Source organism: Anabrus simplex, chromosome 2 (assembly GCF_040414725.1).
Source record: "Anabrus simplex isolate iqAnaSimp1 chromosome 2, ASM4041472v1, whole genome shotgun sequence".
NCBI lineage: Eukaryota > Metazoa > Arthropoda > Insecta > Orthoptera > Tettigoniidae > Anabrus > Anabrus simplex.
The window spans coordinates 589,824,853-589,851,977 of NC_090266.1; the positions used below are offsets into that span (position 1 = coordinate 589,824,853).

General features: G+C 37.7%; 1 protein-coding gene across 3 annotated transcripts in view; it reads left to right on the forward strand.

The window, feature by feature from the left end:
* The window catches only part of Sin1 (SAPK-interacting protein 1), a 214,920-nt gene that overhangs the window by 107,529 nt on the left and 80,266 nt on the right, over window positions 1-27,125 (forward strand). For all 3 annotated transcript variants that reach the window (XM_067140978.2, XM_067140980.2, XM_067140979.2), the window contains one exon: window positions 5,784-5,953. In XM_067140978.2, coding sequence (XP_066997079.1) covers window positions 5,784-5,953 — 170 coding nt within the window. The remainder of the gene's footprint in view (window positions 1-5,783; window positions 5,954-27,125) is intronic.

Consider the following 27,125-nt stretch of genomic DNA (forward strand, 5'->3'; position numbering starts at 1 on the left):
ACACGATGCAATGCATCCAAGGATTTTAGATCACACCAAAAGCCCTATTTTTTTTCCATTTTATACTTACGTGTTGTGCCCATTGTTCATTTCATGATCTCTAGATGCCTTTAATACCTTTTAATGTCATTTGTGTATGTTTGTACATTTGTTTTAGTTATTAGATGTGTTTGTGCTTCTTATACAGTGCTGGCTGCTGCAGCAGGTTATACAGTGCCCCTATGTAACGTCACTGGTTCTCGGAAAATGGTGAAGAGAGAATGACATTCTATTTGTCTCTACAAAAACATTTCTCAAATCCACAGAATGTCATAAAACCATTATTCTCTTGAGCTAATTGTAAAGTCGACCAAAATGTACTTCCGAGCACCAGCTGTGCAGGAAATGTCATTCGAATTGTACTAACAAGGATGCGACCCTCCGAATTCTTTGAGAAAGGCCACGACTACTCAGTGGCAGAGTTATAACATGTCTACAGTACCTGATGCTTTGGAAAAGGAACAGTTTGATAGACAATAGGATTATTTTTGTGATAGATCGTCATATTGTAGAGACATGTGGAACAGGTATTACTGTAAAATTTTCAGTGGGTTCTCTTCGATATTATGATGACAGTTTTAAGTTAATGGTTATTAACCATGTGGAAATGAAGAAAAATTGTGGGAAATAAAATACCTGTCGCGGACCAAACACACTACCCCCTGCGGGTGGGGGACGCACATGTAGAATACACCTGCGGTATCCCCTGCCTGTCGTAAGATCCGACTACAAGGGGCCCAAGGGGCTCTCAACTTGGGAGTGTGGTTTGGTGACCACGGGGCCCTTACCTGAGTCTTGGCATTGCTTCCACTTACTTGTGCCAGGCTCCTCACTTTCGTCTATCCTGTCCGACCTCCCTTGGTCAACTCTTGTTCCTTTCCGACCCCGACGGTATTAGAGCATTCGAGGCCTAGGGAGTCATTCATTTTCACGCCCTTCGTGGCCCTTGTCTTTCTTTGTCCGTTACTTCATTTTTCAAAGTGACGGATCCGTTCTTTCCTCTTCTATTTTCTCTCAACCCCCTGTTGGTGGGGGACGCAGACGAAAAATACACCCACGGTATCCCCTGCCTGTCGTGAGAGGTGACTAAAAGGGGCAACCAAGGGATGATTGAATTAGAACCGTGAAACTACTTTTGATTCATACCATCACGCGGGGAACACCATGGGTTGCCTGTACTTGCGAGTAGTACCACTATATTAGGTACGGAACAGGTTTGTGATTAGTAGCAGCAGTGAGTTGGTTCTCCTGTGGGTTTCCAATACCCGTGAGTCGTAACCATGTGAGCAACACCACGGGTCTAGGCGTTGCCTGTGAGTTGTACCACTATATGAGCGACACCGTGGGTCTGCGTTGCCTGTGATTAGTACCCACTATGTGAGGAACACCACGGGAATACCGGCACCTGTGACTAATACACCTAGGTGAGGAACATCATCAGTTTGCGTTGGCTATGAGTGGCGCCATTGTGTGAGAAACACCATAGGTCTGCGTTACCTGTACGATGTAGAATACTTGCCAGTAGTACCATCATGTGTGGAACACCGTGAGTCTTCGCTACTTTTGATTAGTACCCCAACATGACAAATACCATGGTTCTACTTTACTAGTGGTAAGTACCATTCTGAGGGGCCTTTGACCTGGATTTTGGACCCCTTTAGACATCAAGCATCCTCGATTCAGGATTGTGTTTTATAAGTGGTCCCCTGGTCAGTAATACTATTATTTATGGTCTTTTTTTAAGTAGGGTCCACTGTTTTTTTTTTGGGGTTCATGTCCATCCATTCATTCTTCACATTTTTGAAAATTTTGGTCAGTGGATGATTTTGACCTTTTTGTTTGTCATTTCATTTCTTACCATTAGGGGCCGATGACCTCGATGTTAGGCGCCTTTAAACAACAAGCATCATCATCATCATCAAAATGTGTACTGTACAAGAAAGGCATTCTGTGGCCCCCAGCAAGGATGTTTTAAAGAAGTTGAACATGATACTGTATTGTGAGGTATGTGCACGAAAAATGCAAGGTCGGAGTGGCCATAACACAAGATGGGATACGAATGCAGGTTCGCGAAGAGGAATTCCCTGTGAACTTTCAAAGGCAGTATCAGATACGTTTAATGAAAATTATTAGGGAAGTGATACTTGTGTGGGTTTATTTTTTCTCAAATTAAATTTGAAATTTGTCATAAGTAAAATTATGACAACAAAAAAGCACTTTTTAAGCCTGATTTAATTTCTTACAGGAAAAAATTAGGGATCGTCTTGGACATGGAAAAATATGGTATATCTGTGATTTCAACATAGGGTGAGGTGTTTGAAGTGATTCAATAATTGCACGAAATTTTTTGGAGGGAACTGGTTCATGATGCTATTCTGCATGAGCTACTGTAGGACAACTGTCAGTGAATGACATTTACTGTGTCTGACAAGTGTATATTGTTCCTCCACACATGAAGAATGATGTCAAAATATTTGAGTGGTAGTTTACAGGAATCGTCGCCATAAGACCTATCTGTGTCGGTGTGACATTTAGTGAATAGCATTAAAAAAATAAAAAAGTCTACAGGAATGAATTGTTCGTTCAGACAGATTATCCACCGGGCAAGTGGCTGCACTGTTTGGGTCACGTAGCTGTCAGCTTGCTGGTTGAACTCCACTATCTTCAGCTCTGAAGATGGTTTGCTGTGGTTTTCTTGGGCCGATGACCTCTAAACAACAAACACAACAAGCTGTGGTTTTCCCATTTTCACACCAGGCAAGTGCTGGGGCTGTACCTTAATTAAGGCCATGGCTGCCTCTGTTTTTTTTTTTTTTTGGTCATGTTAATTAAATCACACCAAGCTCGATAGCTGCAGTCGCTTAAGTGCGGCCAGTATCCAGTATTCGGGAGATACCATAGTGGGTTTGAACCCCACTGTCGGCAGTCCTGAAAATGGTTTTTCGTGATTTCCCATTTTCACACCAGGCAAATGCTGTAGCTCAATTAAGACCGTGGCTGCTTCCTACCCACTCCTAGGTCTTTCCCATCCCATCGTCACTATAAGACGTATCTGTATCTGTGTGATGTAAAACAAATTGTAAAAAAAAAAAAACTGCAACATTTTCCCTTTTGAAATAAGTAGAAGGCCCAATATTTTTAAGGAAACCTGGAATACTCTGAAGTTAGTAATTGAAGAGGAAATGCTGAAATTGAACAAGAACAACAAATTTTGCTGAGAAGCCTGCAAGACCAACATTAGATTCGGATGTGCCGTAAAAGTGATGGTGGACGAAGTGGAGAAAGAAACATGAAATTTTATGTTGTTACGTGATAATGAAAATTTGCAATATTCAATAAATTGACCTACAGCTTGGCCTGTCATATTGATTTGCAGAGAAGAATTTTTGAAAATGGTTTGTCACATAATCGACAGAATGTAAAACAGGATCATTTAAGTACGTTTATGGCTTACCTGCAGTTTGGCAAGACAGTCACGTTTGCGAGATGTCTTACAACATATAAATAAATTAATCATTTGTTGTCATTAGCGTTGTGCATTAACGGTTTTGCCGGGCTTCAAGAATTCATAATACACAATATCGCTCTGGTCCCAACAGACACAAATCATGTTGTTCTTGCCGAAGCGATTTGGCCTTGGTGTTGAAGGACTGGCTTCACCAGGTGACAGGCACGATTTTTTCCGCTTTGGGTTTTCAAATTAAATTGATTTTTTGTTGCCCGTCACAATTCGATACCGAAATGATTATCTTTCGTGGCGTTGAAGCAGCATTTCATAAGTGACTTTGCGATTTTTCCATTTGCCATTCATTCAAATCTAGTGGGACCCATTTACTGAGTTTACTGATCTTCCCCATTGCTCGTAAGTGTCTGCTTGTGCCAGTTGCTGTTGAGTTTCAGTTGGGTCATCATCCAGAGCGCTCACTGTGTTTGATATTGAAATCACCACATTTACATTGTCGAAAACATGTCTCACATGTTGTAATCGATGGAGCGTGTTCACCATATGTTTCTACAAGCAAACAATGACTTTCCATAGCCTTTTTATTTTGATTAAATAAGAAAAGTAATGCGTGACACAAATGTTCTTTTTCAGGCACAAACATCAACATGATCACTGAACAATACAACACAGACACCAGTGTTTGGCGGACTCAACTTGTGCGTATTGGTAGGTTAATGTCAGACAAACAAACTGACATATGTGTCAAATTCATACGCTGCGTACTGTTTGCTGGTGCCATCTCTTCGTGAAACCGGAAAAAACTTATGCATACACCTGATAAAAAGTATAACGATTATGTGGTGAAAGTAATGTTATTTGCTTTACATCCCACTAACTACATTTTTTAAGGTTTTCGGAGACACTGAGGTGCCAGAATTTTGTCCAGGAGTTCTTTCACTTGCCAGTTAATCTACCGACACGAGGCAGACGTATTTGAACCCCTTCAGATACCACTGGACTGAGCCAGGATCGAACCTGTCAAGTTGGGGTCAGAAGGCCGGCGCTTCAACCATCCGAGCCACTCAGCCTGGCATTATGTGGTGAAATACGGTAGTTCAGTAAGTTTGACATCTTGACCCACTGTTTAATGATAGTAACAAAAATTTGCAATTGATCTGGTAAAGATCTGTCATATTGGGGAAGAGCTATCATCATGCCTCTTTGCTGTGGTGTCATCTTATGTCTTACATTTGAACTTCAAGCTGGTTTACAGCCAGCAGAACTTTATCCTCCTTGGTGTAAGGATGTAATATCAGTCAAGGTATTGGACAGTGCTTGAGTTGGTACAATAGATCATTTGAATATAGGCCATAAACAAAATCGCATCTATATTTTGAAATATTTTCTTGACATTTTTATTGCTATTGTTTTTTTTTTCTAATGAAATGAAAAATGAAAACCTGTTTTCCAGGCATTGACCGGGTCAGGGATGTAATGAATGAATAATATGTAGGATATTAGTACGTTGGAGTCACCACTCCCAAAGTGATTTAAGTAATGACTGAGAGATGCTATGAAATGAGAATGGAGAGTGTTGCTGGAATGAAAGATGACACAGAAAACCAGAGTACCCAGAGAAAATCCTGTCCCGCCTCCGCTTTGTCCAGCACAAATCTCACTTGGAGTGACCAGGATTTGAACCACGGTATCCAGCGGTGAGAGGCCGACGTGCTGCCGTCTGAGCCATGGAGGCTCTTGTTGCTTTTTTTAATTCCACTATTCATCATTATTGTTTTCAAGTAGAAGATGTAACAGATATTATGGCATTATTGAATTTCCCCTCTTAATAATTACAGGATCAGATAATCCTTCAACTCTTTTAATTCTCTTGAGTTCTTTTTCCTAGAAATTTATTAACCCTTTCAATCATTTGTTTGGTTCAAAGGCCCATATTTTTGTCAGTAGTGTTGCATGATCTAGCCATCAAAAGCTTCAACCCATGTTGGTTAACTGTGTATTTGTTAAATATTTTCTGATGCAATAACTTTCAAGCTATTGATTGAAAATACATGCTGTATGGTACATTATTGTTTGCTATTAAATTGTCTTGCTAACTGTAGAATTGACGGTGATAAAATCTTGAAGGTTTTTTGTTTTCTATATTCATTTGAACATTTTATCAAGATGTCAGGTTACTTCCATAGCAATCCTTCATTCTCTCTCATAAATATTCACTACCTATGAAAGTTAATGGCTATAATCCTAATTTATTTTTAATTATACTCTTTCCATGTTACAGGCTCAGGTTGGTATACCAACTAGAAAGTATGGGATATTTATGACCATGCTTCCTCAAGCAGAAAAAAATTACCCTCTCTATGTAGTAGTATTAGCATCAGCTCGAGTACTAGATTTAATTGGTCTAGTCTGTTGGAAGTATACGATGGAACATGGAGAGAATGTTCTTGGGTGAGTAATTAAGCTATCTGTATGTAAGTACCAGATTAATTTGTGTGGTCAATATTTGTATATTGTTATTAGTAGATTTTAATAACCAGAACATCTATAACATTGAACTTCTTCAGTCTGTCAAAACTAATTCAGGATAAATCAAATTAAAAACTACCTGAAAAAGATATTTTAGTTAAAAACAGAATACCGGTAACATGTTATCACATCTGCCAACCCTTCCGATTCACCCAGAAACTTTATGTTTTTAACTCTTCTTCCGCTTCTCCGCTTTATTTGTACATCTTTCTATTTTTGACCAAACAACTACCTCCAGTACGGTTAACAGTCTTCCCCTAGGATAAATGATTGTGTGCTTGCATAATTTATGCAACCTCATTTTCAAGCATATTTATTTTATGCTTCATTTGGTGAGTGTAAAACAAATAACTGTTTGGAATATAAACATTGCAGATACATAGAGAAGTTGGTAGATGGAGTGAAATTGCTACAGCTTCCAAATTAGTGTTAACAGTAATTTCTTTGGCATTGATATTTTTTTAAAAATATAAGTAGCTACTCCTCCACTCGCATGATTCACATTAGTTCTATTTTTGTGGTAGACACTGTAGAGGCTTAGATTGGCAGCAAAGTCGTACTGAAAGTTTGTTTCTTGGAGACAGATAACAGATGGTTGGTGTTTATTTATTAGGAGTTGTAGATATTCTAACTGCGATCAATAACTATTAAGATTCCATTGGAGTAATGTTGTTATAATAATGATCAAAAGCAGAATGAGATTTATCTCCATTATTATACTGGGCAGGAATTGTCATCACTGAAATAGTCTGGCGTTACATTGATATGCGTTGGGTCTTCACTTCGACTGGCGGATTTCAGTAGTTTTTTTTTTTTTTTTTTTTTTTTTTTTTTTTTACTATTCGAGTGCTTTTGTTTTTTATGCTTTTATCGGTATAGTAAGGATAGAGTTTTTGTAGGGCTTTAGCAAGACCTTCTATGTCTTCTGTGTAGTTGGAAGCAATTGCTGATATGTCCTTGGCACCAACTGTATTTTCGAAGAAGGATTGGAGCTGTAGGCAGCTGAGGGGGAATAGTGATGGGTCAGCTTCCAGAACTTGTTTTACTGGCAGGAGCATATCACTTATTGTTGATTCTTGCGTGTCTGTCTTAGGTTTCTTGGAAGTGTGATTTGTCTTATGGTTTTTGATTTGTTGCTATCAGGAGGATTTGGATTAGTTGTTTCACTACTAGCTAGTGAAATTGGCCTTTACATCCAGGAAAATTTACTGTTGCAAGGGTGGAGTGTGTTTCCATAGGTGCAACAATTTCTCTCTCAACTTCAATCAATCAATCAATCAATCAATCAATCAATCAATCAATCAATCACTACTGATTTGCATTTAGGACAGTCGCCCAGGTGGCAGATTCCCTATGTGTTGTTTTCCTAGCCTTTTCTTAAATGATCGCAAAGAAATTGGAAAATTATTGAACATTTCCCTTGGTAAGTTATTCCAACCCCTAACTTCCCTTCCTATAAACAAATATTTGCCCCAATTTGTCCTCTTGAATTCCAATTTTATCTTCATATTGTGATCTTTCCTACTTTTAAAGACACCACTCAAACTTATTCGTCTGCTGATGTCGTCCCATGTCATCTCTCCACTGACAGCTCAGAACATACCACTTAATCGAGCAGCTCGTCTCCTTTCTCCAAAGTCTTCCCAGCCCAAACTTTGCAACATTTTTGTAACGCTACTCTTTTGTCGGAAATCACCCAGAACAAATCGAATTCCGGAGGAGGGAGGATCATTACAGACTTGGCTAAGTGCTAAGTCGGGGTTGGTCAGTGAAGTAAGTGGCTTCTTGAATAGGCCTATCTTTTGGGAGGGAGCTAGAAGTACTGATGACAGTTTTGGGGTTTTTGATCTCTGACTTTTGTGAAATCTATTGGAGCTGAGGAAAATGATTGGAAGAGGATTCATCTTTTGGAAGTGAAACGTTGTTAGGACAATCTTTGGCCAGATGTCCTTCGGTATGGCAAAGAAAACAAGTGGGTGATTCGGATGATAGGTAAATCCAGTAGTTAGTATCGTGGTATTCAATATGAAGGGATTTTGGGGAGTTTATCAAAGTCTTCATTTTGAATGTATATTTGTCTTCGAAAGCTTAAAATGTGGGAGAATCCTTGAATTGACAAACCTGCACTAATTTGGGTAATCCTAGACATGATTTTCACACCTAGTTTTAACAATTCCTCTTTGATAACATAGTTTTGGATCACAGGACAGACGTTGGATAATATAATACGCTTGTTTTTGGTTAGAAGGGGTCGTATTTCCAGTTTTTATTTACTTGTGTCAGAAGCATACTTAATCATGCAGTTAAGAATAAAGTAATAATTAGACTATTTACAATTTTAACATACAAAGGAAATTGACCAAATTTATTGTTCATCTAGATGGTATTTTTCCAAAACTGAACCACACCGCGGGCATTGTCATTAGCAAGCATTAAATCTTGCTCTCAGCATGAAAATGGGCAGAGAGGACATTGATACATATGGCTCACTGTTTGTTCTTCACCACAGTCGCACTTGCTGTCCTCTGATCTGAAGCCCCATAACTTAAGTGAGGACTTAGCCCTGCCGACACCAGTTCTTAATCGGTTAGGGGACCTCCAAACACTCCAGTCTTCATTGTAGCCAGCCGGAAGTTGTTCACGTGGCTCCATCCATCCATTCTTGTATTTCCAGTGATACATTGTTTATTAAGATCTTAGGGTTTGTCACTATCAGATGTTCAACACTTTTCTTACTAGAGAGAAAGATGCATATCCTTGCATTCGATATACTGTCCCCTTTTCTGGGGTCGCTCAGTCGGCGGAGCGAGAGTCCCAAAGGGTGGAACGTTCGCAGGGCCAACTTTACTGTTTCGGGACAGACCTTCGCATTATTTGTATTTGCAGGGCTATAGGTGACTGAATAGGTGACACAGCATGAAAAAAAAAAAAAAAAAAAAAAAAAATCGGAACAAACTAACAATAACATTTATTAAATAAACAACAGTCTGGACAATGCAGATGAGAAAAGGAAAAAAAAACTATTTACACAAATACAACTCAAATTGACTGCTTCCGATTTGTAACATGAATATATGTACACAGCATGCTTATGGGTTCCATTTGATTCAACCTGTCTTCATTTAAACACCATCCAAAATCATGTTTCAGGTCAAAACCTCGATTTACGGAACTGTAACATTGGACCAATCATAATGTTAGCGACACCGAGCTCGATAGCTGCAGTTGCTTAAGTGCGGCCAGTATCCAGTATTCGGGAGATAGTAGGTTCGAACCCCACTGTCGGCAGCCCTGAAAATGGTTTTCCGTGGTTTCCCATTTTCACACCAGGCAAATGCTGGGGCTGTACCTTAATTAAGGCCATGGCCGCTTCCTTCCAACTCCTAGCCCTTCCCTGTCCCATCGTCGCCATAAGACCTATCTGTATTAGCGCGATGTAAAGCAACTAGCAAAAAAAAAAATTATGTTAGCGACAATGTCATTATGACCAATAGTGCTACATTAGATCATTAAATTATACAATATTCCCTTGTGGGATAAATTTTTACTAATTTTACTATCCCTTCATATAAGTTCTGGGTAAATCCCCATCAATTTATTCTCACTAAATCATCATGGCTTTTTGGAAAATCATTTGATAAATTTTCTAGAAATTTCCTTTACCAATTTTTGGAGAATTCAGCAATATTTCTATTTTTAAAATTCTTTCACAATACTAAGAAAATCCACTTACAAATTACTTGGAAAATCTCTGAACATTATCGTAAGAAAATCCTTTCAACATTACATGGAAATACAATTTCATTGGAAAATTCATTTAACATTTAATTTGGAAATTCTTTGGCAAGTTTCCCCTCCTTCACAGATTACGTTCGACTGTATTATTTCATTGACAATTTTTAACGATTATTCACTTACTAATACACTGTGGATAGATAGCAGGGTATCACGTAGCGAAACGCGCAACCAACGTAAACTAAAACTCCATCTGACAATAAACCACATAAAAAAATCACTAAAAGAATAACACTTGTTGAAACACATGGATAAGCTGTCACACAATTACACAATCTCCCCCAATTATTTATCAGCAGATTATATCATAGTACCAAGGTTATCATTATCATCATCATCATTATTATTATTATTATTATTATTATTATTATTATTATTATTATTATTATTATTATTATTATTATTATTGTTGTTGTTGTTGTTGTTACTATCTCCCTTCAGAATTAGGTTGAAGACCCTCACATTATTTGCAGATAATAGCAATGAATCACCATGACCTGTGATGAATGACCAACATAGGATGAATAAGAAAATAGAAGAAACAATCATCACCACCATCAGTTGGGGATACATCAAAGATGCAATCATAACCTCAGGGAAAGGAAAAAAAACAAATTATTGAGTCATTATTTTACACAATATAAGTTGTTGAGCGAATGTTTATTATTATTCCCTGAATAATTAACCATATCACTATAAATCACAATATCCTTACGACTAACATGTACCCTAGCGGTCATCATGTTGTCTAATATCATCATAAAAATTTTATCATCGCAATCGTCGCTCACATTTAACTCTCAACAAAAAGTTTAAATTGTTCTGACTCATTATTATTATTATTATATCCCTGATTATTACTTCTAAACATATCATCTCGATGAGCTGCTTACTGTCCACAGCTATCACCTTCCCTTCTAAGGTCAGACATATTTTACAAGTCATTTCTTTACCAAAGCTATGATTTAATTATTGTTTTAACATAATCCAATAATTTATTATTATCATCATGATTTTTAATGAAGTCATACATCACATACATCATCCTTATTATTATTATTACTATTATTATTATTATTATTATTATTATTATTATTATTATTATTATTATTATTATTATTATTATTAGCCTTCATTCCCCCATAATTCATTTCGAAGACCTTAATTACACGTAACCTCGTGAAATTCACTAACAACTGGGGTTATCAAGCACTGGATCAACACAGCAATATTCCAAGAAATGCACAAAATGAAACCAATAAATCAATGAATCAATGAGTACTCTACCATCGCCACGACTTAAATACTATATCTCTAACTAATCTACGTTTCATTATATAAGAATACAATCCAACTAGCAATCTACTGAAAGAGAAGAAAATGTGACAAGAGTACTTATTATTCCGATGTAAATCTCCAGCGCCTTGAATATAGGTTTAGATGTAGGTTCCTCCTCCGGATTATGGCGGATTGTAGATGAACAGATTCATCGTGCTGGCTCACACATGACGGCTTAACACATCAGGATTCCTGTGCAGTCAAATTGTGTAGAATCACTCCAGCAGTGTTTTAGAGTTCCCCAGGATTTCCTTCTTGGTCGGTCCATGATGACAACTGGCCTTCGTTGATGTTGCAGAAACTAAAATTTATTTTTAAAATTTGATCCACACTCGTAGATTAACAGTTTGCCTTACGGTACTTAACTGGAGCAATGATATACACCGTGGTTCAACCCTACAGAAAGCTTAAAAGTCTTGACCTCATTTATCAATTTACAGCACATCGTTGAATTGTCGGAATCTCGAATAATCCACTATATTACTGTTGAAACGATGTTCCTCTGCCAGGTTTATTCTCGAAGATTCCAATTCAGTGATAATCTTCCCTCGTAATTCCTACTAGAACATTCCATAAATTTCTGCGGCAACACTAGACGTAACGTCGTGTACTGACTGTCCGTGGTTTGGAAACTTCCACCCAGGAAAATGTGCGGCATTAATATATCACACTAGGCTGATCCGTCTAAACAGAAAATTAAATTAGCACACTCGAATCCCATATTCGTCGTGCAGTACTATCTCGATTCTCTGACTATAGAACAGCTTCACTAATTCTCATTGGTCGTCAGCTATTCTGCGACGTGATTCGTTATTCCAAATTTGGAGCAGATCTTTCTGGAATCTCACTCCCCTTTGCCTCCGGCTCGCTATGTGATGTAAACCCTGTGACGTACGGTGACCTTCACCGCCTGACACAGTTCCCTCTCGTCCGCAGCGGAACCGCACGGTAATCAGCTGGTGCTCGCTTGTGCGTAGACCCGTGTTACATTACGAGAATTGAACCAACTTCTCTAAATCCAATAAAATACCATTCGGATGGGTGCAATACGTGAAACAAACCGAATGTTGCTAGGGGTTGTAAGTTTCCCCCATAGCTAGCACATAATCCTTGATACTGATCCCATCATGAGATTCGATTACAATAGCTTGTTCTTCGGAGGGGTACGACTCTATTGCAGCAGAATAGCTTAACCTTGAATTACGTTCGTTACTGGGCCTAGTTGTGACGGTTGTCATTTGGTTACCTGATGCACTGTTAGGATGTGGAGTGTTATTTACGGTGTTATTATTATTTGTTGGTTTACTTGGTGCCTGTTGAGGAAAAATATAATTGATTTCTTCATTCATTGAATTTGATAGACGCCGACCTCTATCAGCAGAGGTGGCCATTTTGAGTGGGTAAACAAAGGGTTTAAGGTTATCTGTGTAGTTGTTCACTTCTCACAAAGACCATGGATATAGTGTCAGGTATCTTACTTTCAAGAATGTAGTAGGTGATCTAAATATTTACTTTGATCACTCATACACTAATGTATCGATTACAAACCTCTATTATATAGCAAAACTTTAGCAAGTTAATTACTCGCGAACATCATCAGTCACTGCCTTCTCGATCCTCATTCAGAGAATTGTGTTGGTGACAGTTTCTGGTATTTTCTCTTCACATTATGGCCACAAAACATGACAAATGTTATCTCCGAGTGTTCAGAGATACCTATAAAATTGAATATCCGTTCACTTTACAGTTTAATAAAGGAAACTATTATGCGTTTTATTCCGTGTTTGTTACATTTTCTTGTAACCATTTTTATGTTTTCTTAGTTTTTGATTTTACATCTAATGGTCATTTCACCTTGTAACTGTAGATATGTATGCCTTTTATGGTGTCCTTTTTTCATGGAGACTATGGCACAATATACGTGATGAAATCTAAGAATTTAAAAAAATCTTCCTATTTTTGATTTCTAAAAGTTGGCAGGTATGCATGTTATGTTCTTGATGAAAGAACATCAACAAATTCTACCAAATCACTCTTTTTAATTATTTTTTAATTTTTAATTATCATTTTTGTTGTTTTCATTGTTGTTATGAATTGATGAATTTAGCTAGTCAACTGAGGTTGGCATCAAGAAAGGCATCCGGCCATAATAGCATGTATATAATTTCATTTTACGTCATCCCCAATCCTGTATCAGGAAATGGGACTAAGGGGTAGGCATACATTATTATGAATTGATGAATATTATGAACAAGTGAAAAAACATATAAGCTAAATTTATATGTATTGCAGTGTACCTCTGCCATACATGATAAATCAATTGAACATGTGACTTGAGACCGACAATGTCATCTCCATTCGAGACGACAACTTTTAGTTACAAATGTTATACACGTTTTATTCATAGTATTGACGGTCTCACTACACTCCTCAGCATAGTGTTTTTATTTAACAGTCAGCAAGATCTATTAGACGAGAGGACTTTGTACCTCAATGTGTTTTTAACTCACTAATCATGATCACTGTCACTTCACATCATTACGATTTTTAATTTGTTTGTATATTATGTAATCATTGTTTTACTACTGAAGATGGCCTTGAGATTAGGCTGAAACATGTATAGACTTTGCTTCATCTAACAGATGACTTGACTTGTATTGATAGGAGGATTTTATAAATATTTTCTTTTGTAAAGTGATAACCGTCAATACGGAATAAGATTCATAACTTGCAATAGCTTAGTGATGTCATTGGACCGGACGAGCTGGCCGTGCGGTCAGAGGCGCGCGGCTGTGAGCTTGCATCCGGGAGATAGTGCGTTCGAATCCCACTGTTGGCAGCCCTGAATATGGTTTTCCGTGGTTTCCAATTTTCACACCAGGCAAATGCTGGGGCTGTACCTTAATTAAGGCCACGCCCGCTTCCTTCCAACTCCTAGGCCTTTTCCTTCCCATCGTCGCCATAAGACCTATCTGTGTCGGAAAGGCAGCTGCGGTTCAAATTCTTGCCAATGCACGTGGGATTTAAAAAATGAAAAATCACGTTCCTGTGGCTCATTTTTTGTGTTAAACTGGGGGTCCCTTGGTTGTGATTGTGATGCCAAAAATCACATAAAACTAGAAGCTTGCTTAGTCTTGAAATGCAAGGAATGAACTGAATCCTGTTAAGCTTTGTAGTAGTCGTCGTCATTGTTTAGGGTCATCAGTGCATAGACTGGTTTGATTCAGCTCTCCATGCTACCATGTCTTGTGCTAAACTTTTCATTTCTGTGTAACTACTACATCCTGCATCTACTTTGATCTGTTCGTCATACTCATGCCTACCATTCTTAACCCACGAGGGGTTGTGTCAGAAGGGTTGTGTGATGGGTCGCGTTCATTCAATTTGACCAGGGAGTATAAAATACCAGTTTTTGTAACAAAATACAGTGAAACCTCGTTAGTTTGTTCCTCATTAACACAATTTCCTGCTTAACACGTCGTAAATTCAAAGTCCCGATTCTCATTGTATTAAATCTATATAAAAATACCTCACTTGTCGCATCACAAATCTTCGCTATTACCGCTTAGTATGGTCACATTTTTCCTAGACCTGAAAATGTTACTGTATTTGTCGTCCTTTGTGAAAGAAACGTGATTTCCAATTCGAGTTAGAGCTGTCGTCACAGGGCGTGATTACAGGAAGAGACATTCCTGAACTTCAAAGGATAAGTTGCACTTTCAGGGAGCAAGCCGTTAGCCTCAGGAATGTTCAGTTTTGCTTGCTGGTTAACAGCGAGATCGCTGAATAGCAAAGTGAGCCTCTTCATGCTTTTATTTCACATTCCATTCCGGAGATAGTAATGTATTTTGTGTTGAGTGGTACGGTGAAGTGTGGTTAATGATACGGTAGCTTATATCTGGATTAGGAACATAATCGTGTGAAATTGACTAGCGTGGTACATATTTGTCTTGTGGTAGCCCAGTTATGAATATGGAAAATATTGTAAAATTCCTTAATTATGAAGGCAAATTTAAAATCTGGCAGAAAGTGGACTGACATATGCATGCAGAGGTCGCGAATGTTGAAACTCGCACCTTTGAGTTTCGACTCAATCACTCAAGTTGGTCAGAGTTATGTTTGATTCAAAATGGCGGCCAAAATTTCCTCACAGTTGCATATGGTCGAATGTAACCTCCAATTCATTGTTTATGACTGTGACCAGAAAATAGTGTTAAATAACCCACTGGTCCAAAATAAAAGGCTTCTACTAACATTTGTTTTAGAAAGAGTGTGATCTACAATAATACATCGAAATTTTTGTTGGCCACTGTGCACATGTTTCCATATTTGTTGTCTGGTGTTTTTCATGCCTTTCAGTGTACTTGTTATTTTGTAATCCCCACCAGAAAAGATTTTCATATTTGTTCTCATGTTTTTCTCACCTTTAATACTTTACTATCATATTTAGAAATGGAAGATAGGCCTATAATTTTCACTGTACCCGCGGATACATGACGTAAAATGCCTTCATGTCGGAAAAAATCGTATCTAGTATTTCCATATCCCTGTTGGATAGTTTTTATTCGTATATTAATTAGTGCGTTTTCTCGCTTAACATGTTCTTTTTCCTTATCCGCTGTAGAATCATCTTAATGAGGTTTCACTGTACTAGTTTTTATATTAAAACAAGTTGTATTATTAAAGAAGAGCATTGAGAATGTTCCTAACTCTTTTACTTACTTGAAAACATACTAATCTGAATTTAAATTGAAAATTATGAAATTGATATTCATTAAATAAAATACACAATCTTTGGACCTTGTACTCACACTTACTTCTTACCTGCTTACTTACACATACGTTATTTGATGGGCGCCAGCTAGCACTCAGTGCAGCAATAATAGAATGAGAATCTTGACTATCTCTAGGGTGTGGGGTAATAAGCTTACTTTTGACAACATACCATGTAAGTTCTGGGAAAAGGAGATTGGCGTTCGGTTTCCCCATTTAATTAGAGGTTAAGAAATTTTACTGTTTAAATGAAACGAAAGATGAATTTGTTAGAACAAAATATATTCTTGAAATTGTATATAAAAAAACAGTAAGTCTTGTTGCGATAAAACAGATGAAAATATGAAATTATGACATTGCAACTGAAAGAAACTAGGCATGAATTTGAATTCTTCTTGCCTGGACATTTAACAATTTTATACGAAATATATCCCTCACTGTTTCACTTGACTGTACCTTCAACACTTTGAGTGTAATTACGACGTATTCCTTTGCTCTGGTGTTTACTGTAGATGTGACACACCTAATTTGGTGATGTATCCATGTGACTGCTTTTTCTCCATATCATATGACTTCTTTGTAAGTCTGTATGGTATGACTTCATTGCAAGTGTATCCTTCTATGACTCCATCACTGTTCACCATCCATTTCTTCTCTTCACCTTCCGTTTAACTAATGACTCCCGTTGACTGACTGAGGCCACTCCATCTCGTTCACTTAATGGCCGACTGTGGCCTCTCCTTCCAGTAGAATAACGATTGACGCTGCAATATGCAGCCACCTTTTATAGACGTTGGTTGATGCACCTACGTAATCTCCAGAAATAACTATGATCTACTCCCACCTCGCGACAAATATTACCTACAATGGTGAAATAGCCCGGGGCGGCCTGGGTAACTCAAAGACCGTGAGCGCATCGCTAAATAAGCACGATGACGTAGCGATGACTCTGCATTTACTCCAGCAGTATTGCACAATGTAGCAATGTCACATCCACATCTGATATACAGTAACTCTTTACTGTAAATGTCTTTAGTATTAATCTACACACACATATATTTGCATACATTTTAACTACAATCACGCAAGCAACAAGCATTGCAGAATGGAATTGAATAATAATTATAATACAATAATAGTAATCTCACAGATAAAATAATAATAGTATGGACATAATAATAATAATAATAATAATAATAATAATAATAATAATAATAATACAGATATCATCTTGTAACGGGATTTGACCGTTACAGCATATCCATGGAACAAAATACAATTTTTCACAGCAAAACACATTGCATTATTAATGAAAATATACATCCATGAAACAAAATACCAATTTTCTTGCTAAACATATTGTACTGTTAATGTGAAAAAAGAGTCCCCAAGCTTGAACTGGTGAATCAATTGGAATGCCCACTTTTACGTAAGGAAGATGTCTGACTGTGTTCATAGCAGATTCCCCCCCACCGACATACTGAGGGCCGGTAACATTTGCCGCGTCTTGCACCTCTTCACATGTAGAAGTCTCTCTTCTTCAGTAGATTGCTGAAGCAGATAGCGTTTAATTCTTTTACTTCTGAATTATCATCTCTTTCATCATCCAAAGTGACATCAATAAATTCAATTGCACTTCCGTCACGGAATGGCTGGTGCCGTATAGCTCCTAGGTTCACAGATCCTTCTTCTTCTCGTTCTTCCTCTATACTCTAGATGAATTGTAAAATTCTATCTTCTTCTCTCTGCTCCATAGTCAACTATATACAGTTTACAGTATGTGCAACTATACACCATTCTGCGTAGAAATTAACACATTAATAATACAATGAAAAAATTAAACCTTAAAACAAAACACTTCTATACCAGCAACAAAGAACGCGGATGTCGAACACCAGAAGTCGCGCATGGTGGAAACGTCCAGGTTTACAGAATAAGCTTTCCACTCACTGACTGCTGAAGGGGGAACAGTGGACGTAAATATGTGTAGTGGATGATTGCCATTGAAAGGTACAGGAGGTAGCTTTATACTTTAAAACTATTTTGAAAGTGTCACAGGTGTAGAATATGTTGAAATTGTTATTGAAGATTTTATTTTAAACCTTGTAAGTAGTACTTACTGTATGATCTGGAGCATTGTGCTAAAATATTTTATTTGTATTCCATGTAACGACCTAACCTGTACAGTGTAAATATTTTGGTAATATACGGTATTTGTAACAACTAGATTTCATTTCTATATTTACTGGAACTGTCCAGAAAGATTACATGAATTTTCTGAACAGGGTGTATTGGCCTTTGTTAGTTATGTATTCTAGAATGTATGTTCTGACGGTTCTGGAAATGGAAGATTCGCAGTCGTGCGTATTCGAGAAAATTATTTAAAGTTCGCGACTGAAGTAGGAGTTGTGATTGGTGAATCTGGGTGGCAATAGGCGGGCTCCTGCAATCTGATTGGCTACTCCAAGGCCAGGGTTTCCCTTTTAAAGAGAGCGAGGCAGCATTTCGTGGTCGGTCTGACTGTCTATCCTCTATCACTTGACTGTCCGAAGTTTTGACGTCGTCTCGCTACCAGGATGGGCCACTTTGGGGTAAGCACTCTCGATTTCTGTTCCTCCTTAAATTTCACGTAATGTTTGCTTACTTTTTCATATGGGAGTTTGCTGTAACCTCACCCAGACTCGCCGCTCAATTATTTCGGATGCCTTAGCTTTTCAGCTGGGCTTGCCTGTTTGTTTCCGAGGCATTCCCCTTTCCTTGTTTCACTAAACATGTAAATTGTAGTTTTATGTATTTACCTTGGGGTTTTGCCTCTAGTAGTTCCGTGTCACTTGACGTGTTCAATTATGTTGTTCAGATATTTTGAAAGGTACGCTTAACTTCACTCGAAATTGTATTGTATGACTTGGGTTGTAATTAGATGTATGGTATTTGCTTGACTCTGTGAATGTATAGAAGCTATTGTCAAGGAACGTACACTTTGTGTGTCTCAAGGAACATGTAATATGTAGTTCATAAGTTTGGTATGACTGAAATTGTTCGGAATTTGCTTGTAAAGTCCTTTGAAAATAATATTTTGGTAAATAATATATTTTGAAAATCAAGGATCAGGGTTGATTTAATGGAATCCGCAACCTAAGCCATCTACATGCCCTTGGTAGGTTCCCAGCTCCTTTCACGTTCCTTGGGTTTTATCGTCAAGTTGCCCCTACTGACATTTACCAGTGTTGTTATCGGCGAAGTTCCGCATAGTTAATCAGCTGTTTTCTTGTGTGTGTAGTGTCTTAGGTACCGTGTAATTGCACTTACTTTCCTCCCTTTACTATGTTTGTTGTAGCTGCTGAAGTTACGGTTACAGAGAGAATAAAAACAAAAAATGTATTCACCCAGTCTAAAAGACTGTGACCCGACCCCTGGCGTGTTAACTGCCTAAACTTGTGTTGTAAGATGTGCCCTATCATTCTGCCTCTTCTCCTGGTCAATTTTTGCTATTCATCCTCCTTTCACCAATTTAGTTCACTATCTCTTCATTTGCGACTTGATCCACCCATCTCACCTTCACTTTTTTTTTTTCTTTCTGTAACACCACATTTCATAAGCTTCTATTCTTTTTCCTTCTGAGCTAGTTATTGTCCATGTTTCACTTTCATACAATGCCATGCACCTGCTGAGCAATGAGGTGTAAATTTAGACTCTCTGTTGATAAGTCAAATTTAAATATACCACCCATCCCCTCAGATTGTGGGCAAGCTTTCAAAACACTCATGGAAACCTATTAGTCCAGTAGTATGTTGGTCATCAACTCTTACGTAGCATGAATGATTGAAATAAACCCTACCAGGATGCTTGCCCTCAACCATCAAGTAACTTGGCAAAAGGAGATGAATATATGGAGAGTGTACAATAGGAGACAGGGAAGTACACATAGTATGTTTTCTTCAGAATAGAAGTCTATTTGTTTGGTCTAGGCATTACCACATCTATATATTAAAAACATTTAGCAAACTAAAGTCAATCAGTCCGGCCATTCTATCTGGTCGATTTCCTTCATTTTTTTTTTTTTTTTTTTTTACTGATAGGTATTCATGCACAGATTTGTCACTATAAATCATTTAACTTCTGCCTTCCTCAAATTATTTGATTTTTTCAGTTTTTTGTCTCTTTGAAGCAATCATATCTTTGGTTCTAATTGAGGTATGGAGTTTGTTTTGGCCTAAGAACACTCAGTGGATCAAGCTCATTCATTTCAGCTCTTTACTATTCAAATCGGAGGAACGTTATGAGTGCACATTCACTTTGACGTCTCATTTCTTCAACATTTTTTCTCATTGAAGCAATCATATATTTTGTTCTAATTGAGGTAAGCAGTTTGTTTTGGTCTAAAAACACTCCGTGGATCATGCACTTTCTTTTGAGGTATTAACTACTTAAATTGGTAGATTCTGAGAAAAGTTATGAGTGTACATTTGTCTCCATGACGAAGATCTTTGAAGGACTTTTTAACAGTTCGGCGTGTAGTGTTGTTACATGTAACTAATCTCATTTTGTTCCGTATTGAAGATACAATAAGTAAAACTCTTTCAAGATAAAAATTATTGTGTCCACCTTTTCAATACAAATATATTTTTTAGTGATTAAATTCATGTAGAATTTATGTAGAATTCATGTAGAATTTAATCACTAAAAAATATATTTGTATTGCGTAGTGTTGTTCCAAGGAACGTTTAATTCCATTTCTTTGTGTGATGTATTTTAAAGTGTTTTGTTGACATAATATTACATTCTATTACCACAGCAGATCATGTGCTTTATTTCATTAACTCGAAACTTTGCAAATACATCCATGAGGATAGTAACGAACAACACCATACATTGCGGGCGGAGCCAGCGGGAAACTGCTAGTATGTCTTAATTTCATCTCTATAATTCAGATATTTCATAGCTGGGATGAGTGACCAAGACGGTTGAGGCGCTGGCCTTCTGACTCCAACTTAGTAGGTTCGATCCTGACTCATTCCGGTGGTACTTGAAAGTGCTCAGATAATTCAGCCTTGTGTCGGTAGATTTACTGACACGTAAAAGAATTCCTGCGGGATAAAATTCCGGCACCTCCGCCTCTCCGAAAACTGTCAAAGTAGTTAGTGGGACAAAAAAGCAATTACATCATTGTCAAATACTTCTAAGAAAGTTCATACCTACCAAATGATGAATGAAGAAAGCTAGGAGAACACAGTTATAAATACAATGACAGGCTGATATTGGAAGAGGGAGCAGCAGATAGGGGAGACAAGGTGAAACACTGAAATCATGTAGGAGCACTGGCATTCTCCAAATGTTCACACACTGTCTTTTTATTAGATAGTCTCTCCCCTCAACAATCTATGTTCATCGATCTTCCAGATCTCTCTCTTTGTGGGCACTTATGAGCTTGATTCTAAGCCTGTAGCTTGACCCACTATCTTGATCAATTACTAACTGACCGTGCCACCGAGATCAGTTGGTAGAAGACAACGAATACCGAAGGTGAAAAGAAACCCAGGTGGATTTAAAGTAAGTAATGGATATGGAACAAACAAGTGTATGAGTATAAATCATGAAAGAGAGGAAGCCAGGAAGGAAAATAGGAACTTGCACAAGGATTAGCCCATTGCATGGCTGGTGTGGGTAGGGGTAGAAACAAAGAAGAGAGAGCAGTGACAGCGATTAGAGGATGATGGCAAGATGGGGTCGGCTTCCCCCTACTTTATGGAGGAAAAAATACCTTTTAATTCCATTTTAGCCACCTAAAACTACAAATTAAAAAAAAAAATGTAAAGGCTTTAGCATTGTCAGAAACTATATATTGACAGGGACCAAAGGCAGCAAATATGGTATTTAAACAAGAAATGGTGGACTGAGCGGTAGCCAGCTTAGTTGGAAATAACCAGGAAAACCTAATGAAACCATCTACACACACTAAGATGAATTTGTTGGCATTCTCCTTTGATTGGGGGAAGGGTCCGACGTAGTCTATATATAGGCACTCCATGGGGCGCGACGCTTGATGAGATGATAATAGACCTAGCTTAGTGGACAAGGTGGGCTTGCTAAGCAAACAAGATTTACACGCTTTCACCAATTCTCAAATTTCGCCGTCCATACCTTTCCAAATGAACATCTCTCGGATCTTTTCCCGAGTTTTGAAGATGCCTAAATGCCCCTTCTAATGGGGTCTCATAATAGTACTTGAAGATCATAGGTACAAGCGCAGCTGGAACCACTACTTTCATCCTTTGATCATGCCTCGACGGGCAACACATAAGGGACGACATGTTCCCCAGAAGAAAGGGTTTCAATAATAGGGGCCAGCACAGGATCTTCAAGTTGATATTTTTCAATATCCCTAAACAACATGGGGGCATCAGTTAGAATGGCATTTACACCCAAAGACATGGGCGCGGGAAGAGAAGAACTATCTTCCTGTTCAGTGGTCTCCACATCATGAGAAAACATGCGGCTTAGGCCATCCGCAACAACATTTTCGGATCCTCTGATAAGTCTAACATCAAATTCGAAGGCAGAAATCCTGATGGCCCAACGGGCTATACGACCAGTACGATGCGGCCTAGCTAAGACCCAACTTAAGGCTTGATTATTTGTTTCCAGGTCGAACTTGACATGTTCCAGATAGAGTCGGAACTTCTCTAATGCAAATAAAACTGCCAAACCCTCAAGTTCATAGATGGAATATTTAGCCTCTTGGGCTGATAATGTCCTAGACTGAAGAAACCACTATTAGTTTTAATTTTTCCCGTGTGTCCATGACTTTCTGCTTTGCTTCCGCCTTCGCTTTTAAGTCCTTCCTCAGAATCTTAACTTGCTCTTCACTGCGCATTCCGTCACTCAAAGCATTGAATTTTTCTCTCACAACTGTCCATGAATTTCTTTTCTAATCCAGCATCTTTATGTTGTGTTTGTTACACCCTGTGTCCTTTGCATAGATCGTCATTATCTCTATTAACAATCATTTATCTTTTTCGCTTACGTTTTCCCCCCATTTCCTATCGCACATAACCTTATCCATTTAGATTTCTTTAAAGAAGGTACACAAACACAACAGTACTCCACGAGTAACGAACACTACTTCTATAGTAGTAACTAAAAGAGTAAATTTTACTTCAACTCTCCGATGTTACTTCCGGAGTAAATAACTCCCGTAGTAATTTACTCCTGTAGTATGGACTTCTTTAGTAAACGCTACTTCCATAGTAATTTACTCACCGAGCTCGATAGCTGCAGTCACTTAAGTGCGGCCAGTATCCAGTATTCGGGAGATAGTAGGTTCGAACCCCACTGTCGGCAGCCCTGAAAATGGTTTTCCGTGGTTTCCCATTTTCACACCAGGCAAATGCTGGGGCTGTACCTTAATTAAGGCCACAGCCGCTTCCTTCCCACTCCTAGCCCTTCCTTGTCCCATCGTCGCCATAAGACCTATCTGTGTCGGTCCGACGTAAAGCAACTAGCAAAAAAAAAAAAAGTAATTTACTCCAAGATGGTGCACGCCACCCTAAATTAAACAAACAAGGAACTCGCGTAGATCAGAAAGATACCAAATACTCAAGATAGAAAGAAAATTCAGACCTGGTATCAAATTGCTTAGAAACTACAGAAAGAAAAACAACAGGATACTTCAAAATATAGAGTTATTTTTAATTCAAGAATTTTTCATAAAACAGATGAACGAGGTAAGGTAATCGTCCATTTTAGCTGAATTTCAAAATAAACTATTGATGAGATATTCAATTAAGTATAAAACATAAACGCAGCTGGCTGACTTGATTAAATTACAAGGAAATAAAATTAAAATAAACATCAAATTGAGCATACATTACTTCCTGTTAGTACCCCTTTTCAAAAATTATTTAAATGTACTTTACAAATTTTTAAGTTTCTCTCTTTTCTTAAAACCAGATTCACGTTTTTTGAGTGAAGTTTCGCCTCATAAGTTTCCACAATATTTTATCGCGACCCCAAGAAGGAACTTATAGGTTATTAAATCACTCACAAAGAATGAAGAAAAGTAACACAAATGAAGCAGAAAATCTGCAAAAAGCTTAAAGATGAATAAATAAACGAGAAATCACACCATCAGATTCTACCCCGTATCAATGTAACTCCATAAAATCAACCTCATGAATCAACAACTCAACAGTTGTAACTATCATCATTGACATTGCCATGGCAACATAATCACACTAACATGGCAAGGAGCAAACATAGTTTACATACACTAACAAGGCAAATCTAATAGACAGAAAAACACCAAAGAAAAGTAGAATCAAATAAAGATAATCAAAGGCAGATATTAAGAATAAACCCAAGTGATTAAAACATTGTAGAAATTTATGTGGTTGTTTTAACAACCCATTCACAGATTTTCTTTAGGCATACAATATTATCATGAGGTAACTCTTCTGAAATTAAGAATAACAATCATATCGTGGTAGTAACCTGATCGTAAAATGCAAAATAATTTAGAACCTGATAACACTTACATAGATCGAAGATAGGTGATTTTTAAAAGTCCAAAAGGAAAGGAGGAATTTCTAGTAGGCACTGCACACAAGAGATTACAATGATTTCTATGGTTTTCCACAAAGGCCAAGTTCGTCGTGGTGAGATAATTCCAAGGTGAAGAGAATAAATGTTAGAGACTTACAGTATCAGTTTTTGGCTTCCCATGATGCGGTAACTTGATGCTCATACTCACAAGAAGGAACCTTGATAAAGTATATTCAATCTGCAGAAGTAATCAAGGACGAAAAAAAAAATATTAAGAACTCTTTCGAGGATGAAGAAATCCTCTCGCTAGCATGGTTAGCCAGGATCCATTTTCCCATCCCAATCCAGGACAGAACGCTGACCAAGAACGAGTCTTTCTCTCATGGTAGTCAAACAGACAATAATAATGGTTGCTACAGTCATGCAAGAAGAAATGCGTATTAATAATCAAGCTGTGCTCTCATTGGCCGAAGAGCACCAACAAGGTTACAAACAAAGTTACACCACTTGCCGCCGAGAGCAGCACAACCCAGAGTCAGAATATTCTCTCTCTAGTGCCTAGAAGGCGAAATAGAACATGGAAGGTTTTTAAAATATAAGAATTAGTCTCTCCAGCTGAGTAGACTATTAAATTTCAAAAACATGACACTCAGTCACGTAGAGAAATAATTGGAAAAAGACAACTTGGGAAATAAACAAAATGTGACACAGATTTCTATGGCAGATAGACCACAACGAAAATGTAATTGGGGAAGGCTTTCAAACTCGATATGAGTGTATCAGTTGTGTGGTCCTAAAAGAGAAATGTTTAATGTAAAGTCCGATGTGGATCCTCTACTGACAACTGATGCCTGGTTTTCACATAACTGTTTGTGTTAACACTCAAAACGTTCAGAAATGGAGTTTATTCAGATAAACTAGATGCTTTACTTCAGTTACGGTTGCATGTTTAATTTGCCTGAGAGCTTTGAGAATAGTCTAGTCCATTTACTTCCATGAAATTTACTCTTTCAAGATGCATTGAAAATATTCTGCTACATTTTCCTGGAAGTTAGTGAAGAAGAATTTTTTGGGCCTTTTTTTTTTTGGCAGAACCGTTTCAGAACTTCATAGAGAATATTTCACCTCCGCTGTGTATAGTAGTAGTGTACAGATTGAGCTTCAGTCTACTACAGACCTTCGGAGAGTGTTTTCTCCTGAAGATATTGGGCACGTTGGTAGCTATAAACCTAATTTTCCCATGGCCTTCAAACCCAGATACTTACCACTGCCAATATCGTACATGTCAATAATGAATGTGATTCCGAAACAAATTGGTCAAAATTGCATTAAATTGTTATCGATACTTCCCATGTGAGCTCAAATATTTAACCTCTTTACCAGCATAATGTGAAGTTCCTCAAGGAGAAAGAAGATACGTGCATTAATACTGTTTTGAGCATTCTCTGGTTTCTCATTTACATTTGCGTGTTCACCCCTCTTGTCATATGGCAGTATCAGCTTGCAAATTCAAAAATCTCTTGAATTAGTTATGGCATGCAAAGCTAAGAAGGCTCTTCTACATACCTTCCTTCTGACACCACTAAGTATTCAAAAGATGCCTTCTTACTTTTGCCATCAAATTTATAAGGCCTCTTTGGTATTACTTCCCTCTTTTCTATAAGCTGCTACAAATGTAAATCTTGGGCATCCTTTGTTAGCAGATCGTTGAATAATGTCAAAATTGCAGTTTGTTTGTTTTCATACATGCTGAGTAACACTACACTCTGCAACTAAAAATGAAAGCTGTTACTTTTTCCCATTTTCACACCACGCAAATGCTGGGGCTGTACCTTAATTAAGGCCACAGCCGCTTCCTTCCCAGTCCAAGCCGTTTCCTCTCCCATCATCGCCGTAAGACATATCTGTGTCGGTGCGACGTAAAGCCAATAGCAAAAAAAATAAAAATAATTTACATTAAATCCTTACCACTTATTGAAAAGAACAATGCATAAAATAAGAATATATTAGGTTAACTTACTTCCAAGGTGCTCCTAATGATTTTACAGGAATATTCCTTTTGTGATTAACATAAGGTAAACCCTTTAATCTTACAGCAGTTATTTTATTCCTCTTATGTTTGCAAGACTGGTTGTTTTTGACTTTCCCATTTTGTGAACTCCACTAATAAACCAGCAGCACAATCATAAAATACTCAGCAGTGAACAGTATTTGGTGCGATAACAAAAGATTACCAACATTACAAGTGTAGCGCTGCATGTTGTTTTGTATTAAAGACATAAAAGAGGTAGGACTTACTTGCTTTTAAGACAAATCAACAAGTAAGAACAGAGCAAATACTGCATTAAGTTTCCCATGACATCTATTTTAATGCCAATCGATAGGCACACAAGTATGCGAATCGGGGAAAAAATGAAAATCACCATAATCTTACTGATTTGGTTTTAACAAAGACTAATTCAGTTCTGATAGAAGTTGATCTCATACTCAGAATGATTCAGAAAATACTGGCTTTTGTGGCCATACAATATACATATTTATAATCTTCTTCGTTTCTAAATTTGGCCATAGAACTTAAGGCTTCTCGGCCTTTCTTCTCTTCTCTTCCCAAAACCTCTTCATTCTTTTGCTTCTCATCTTTCTCTCC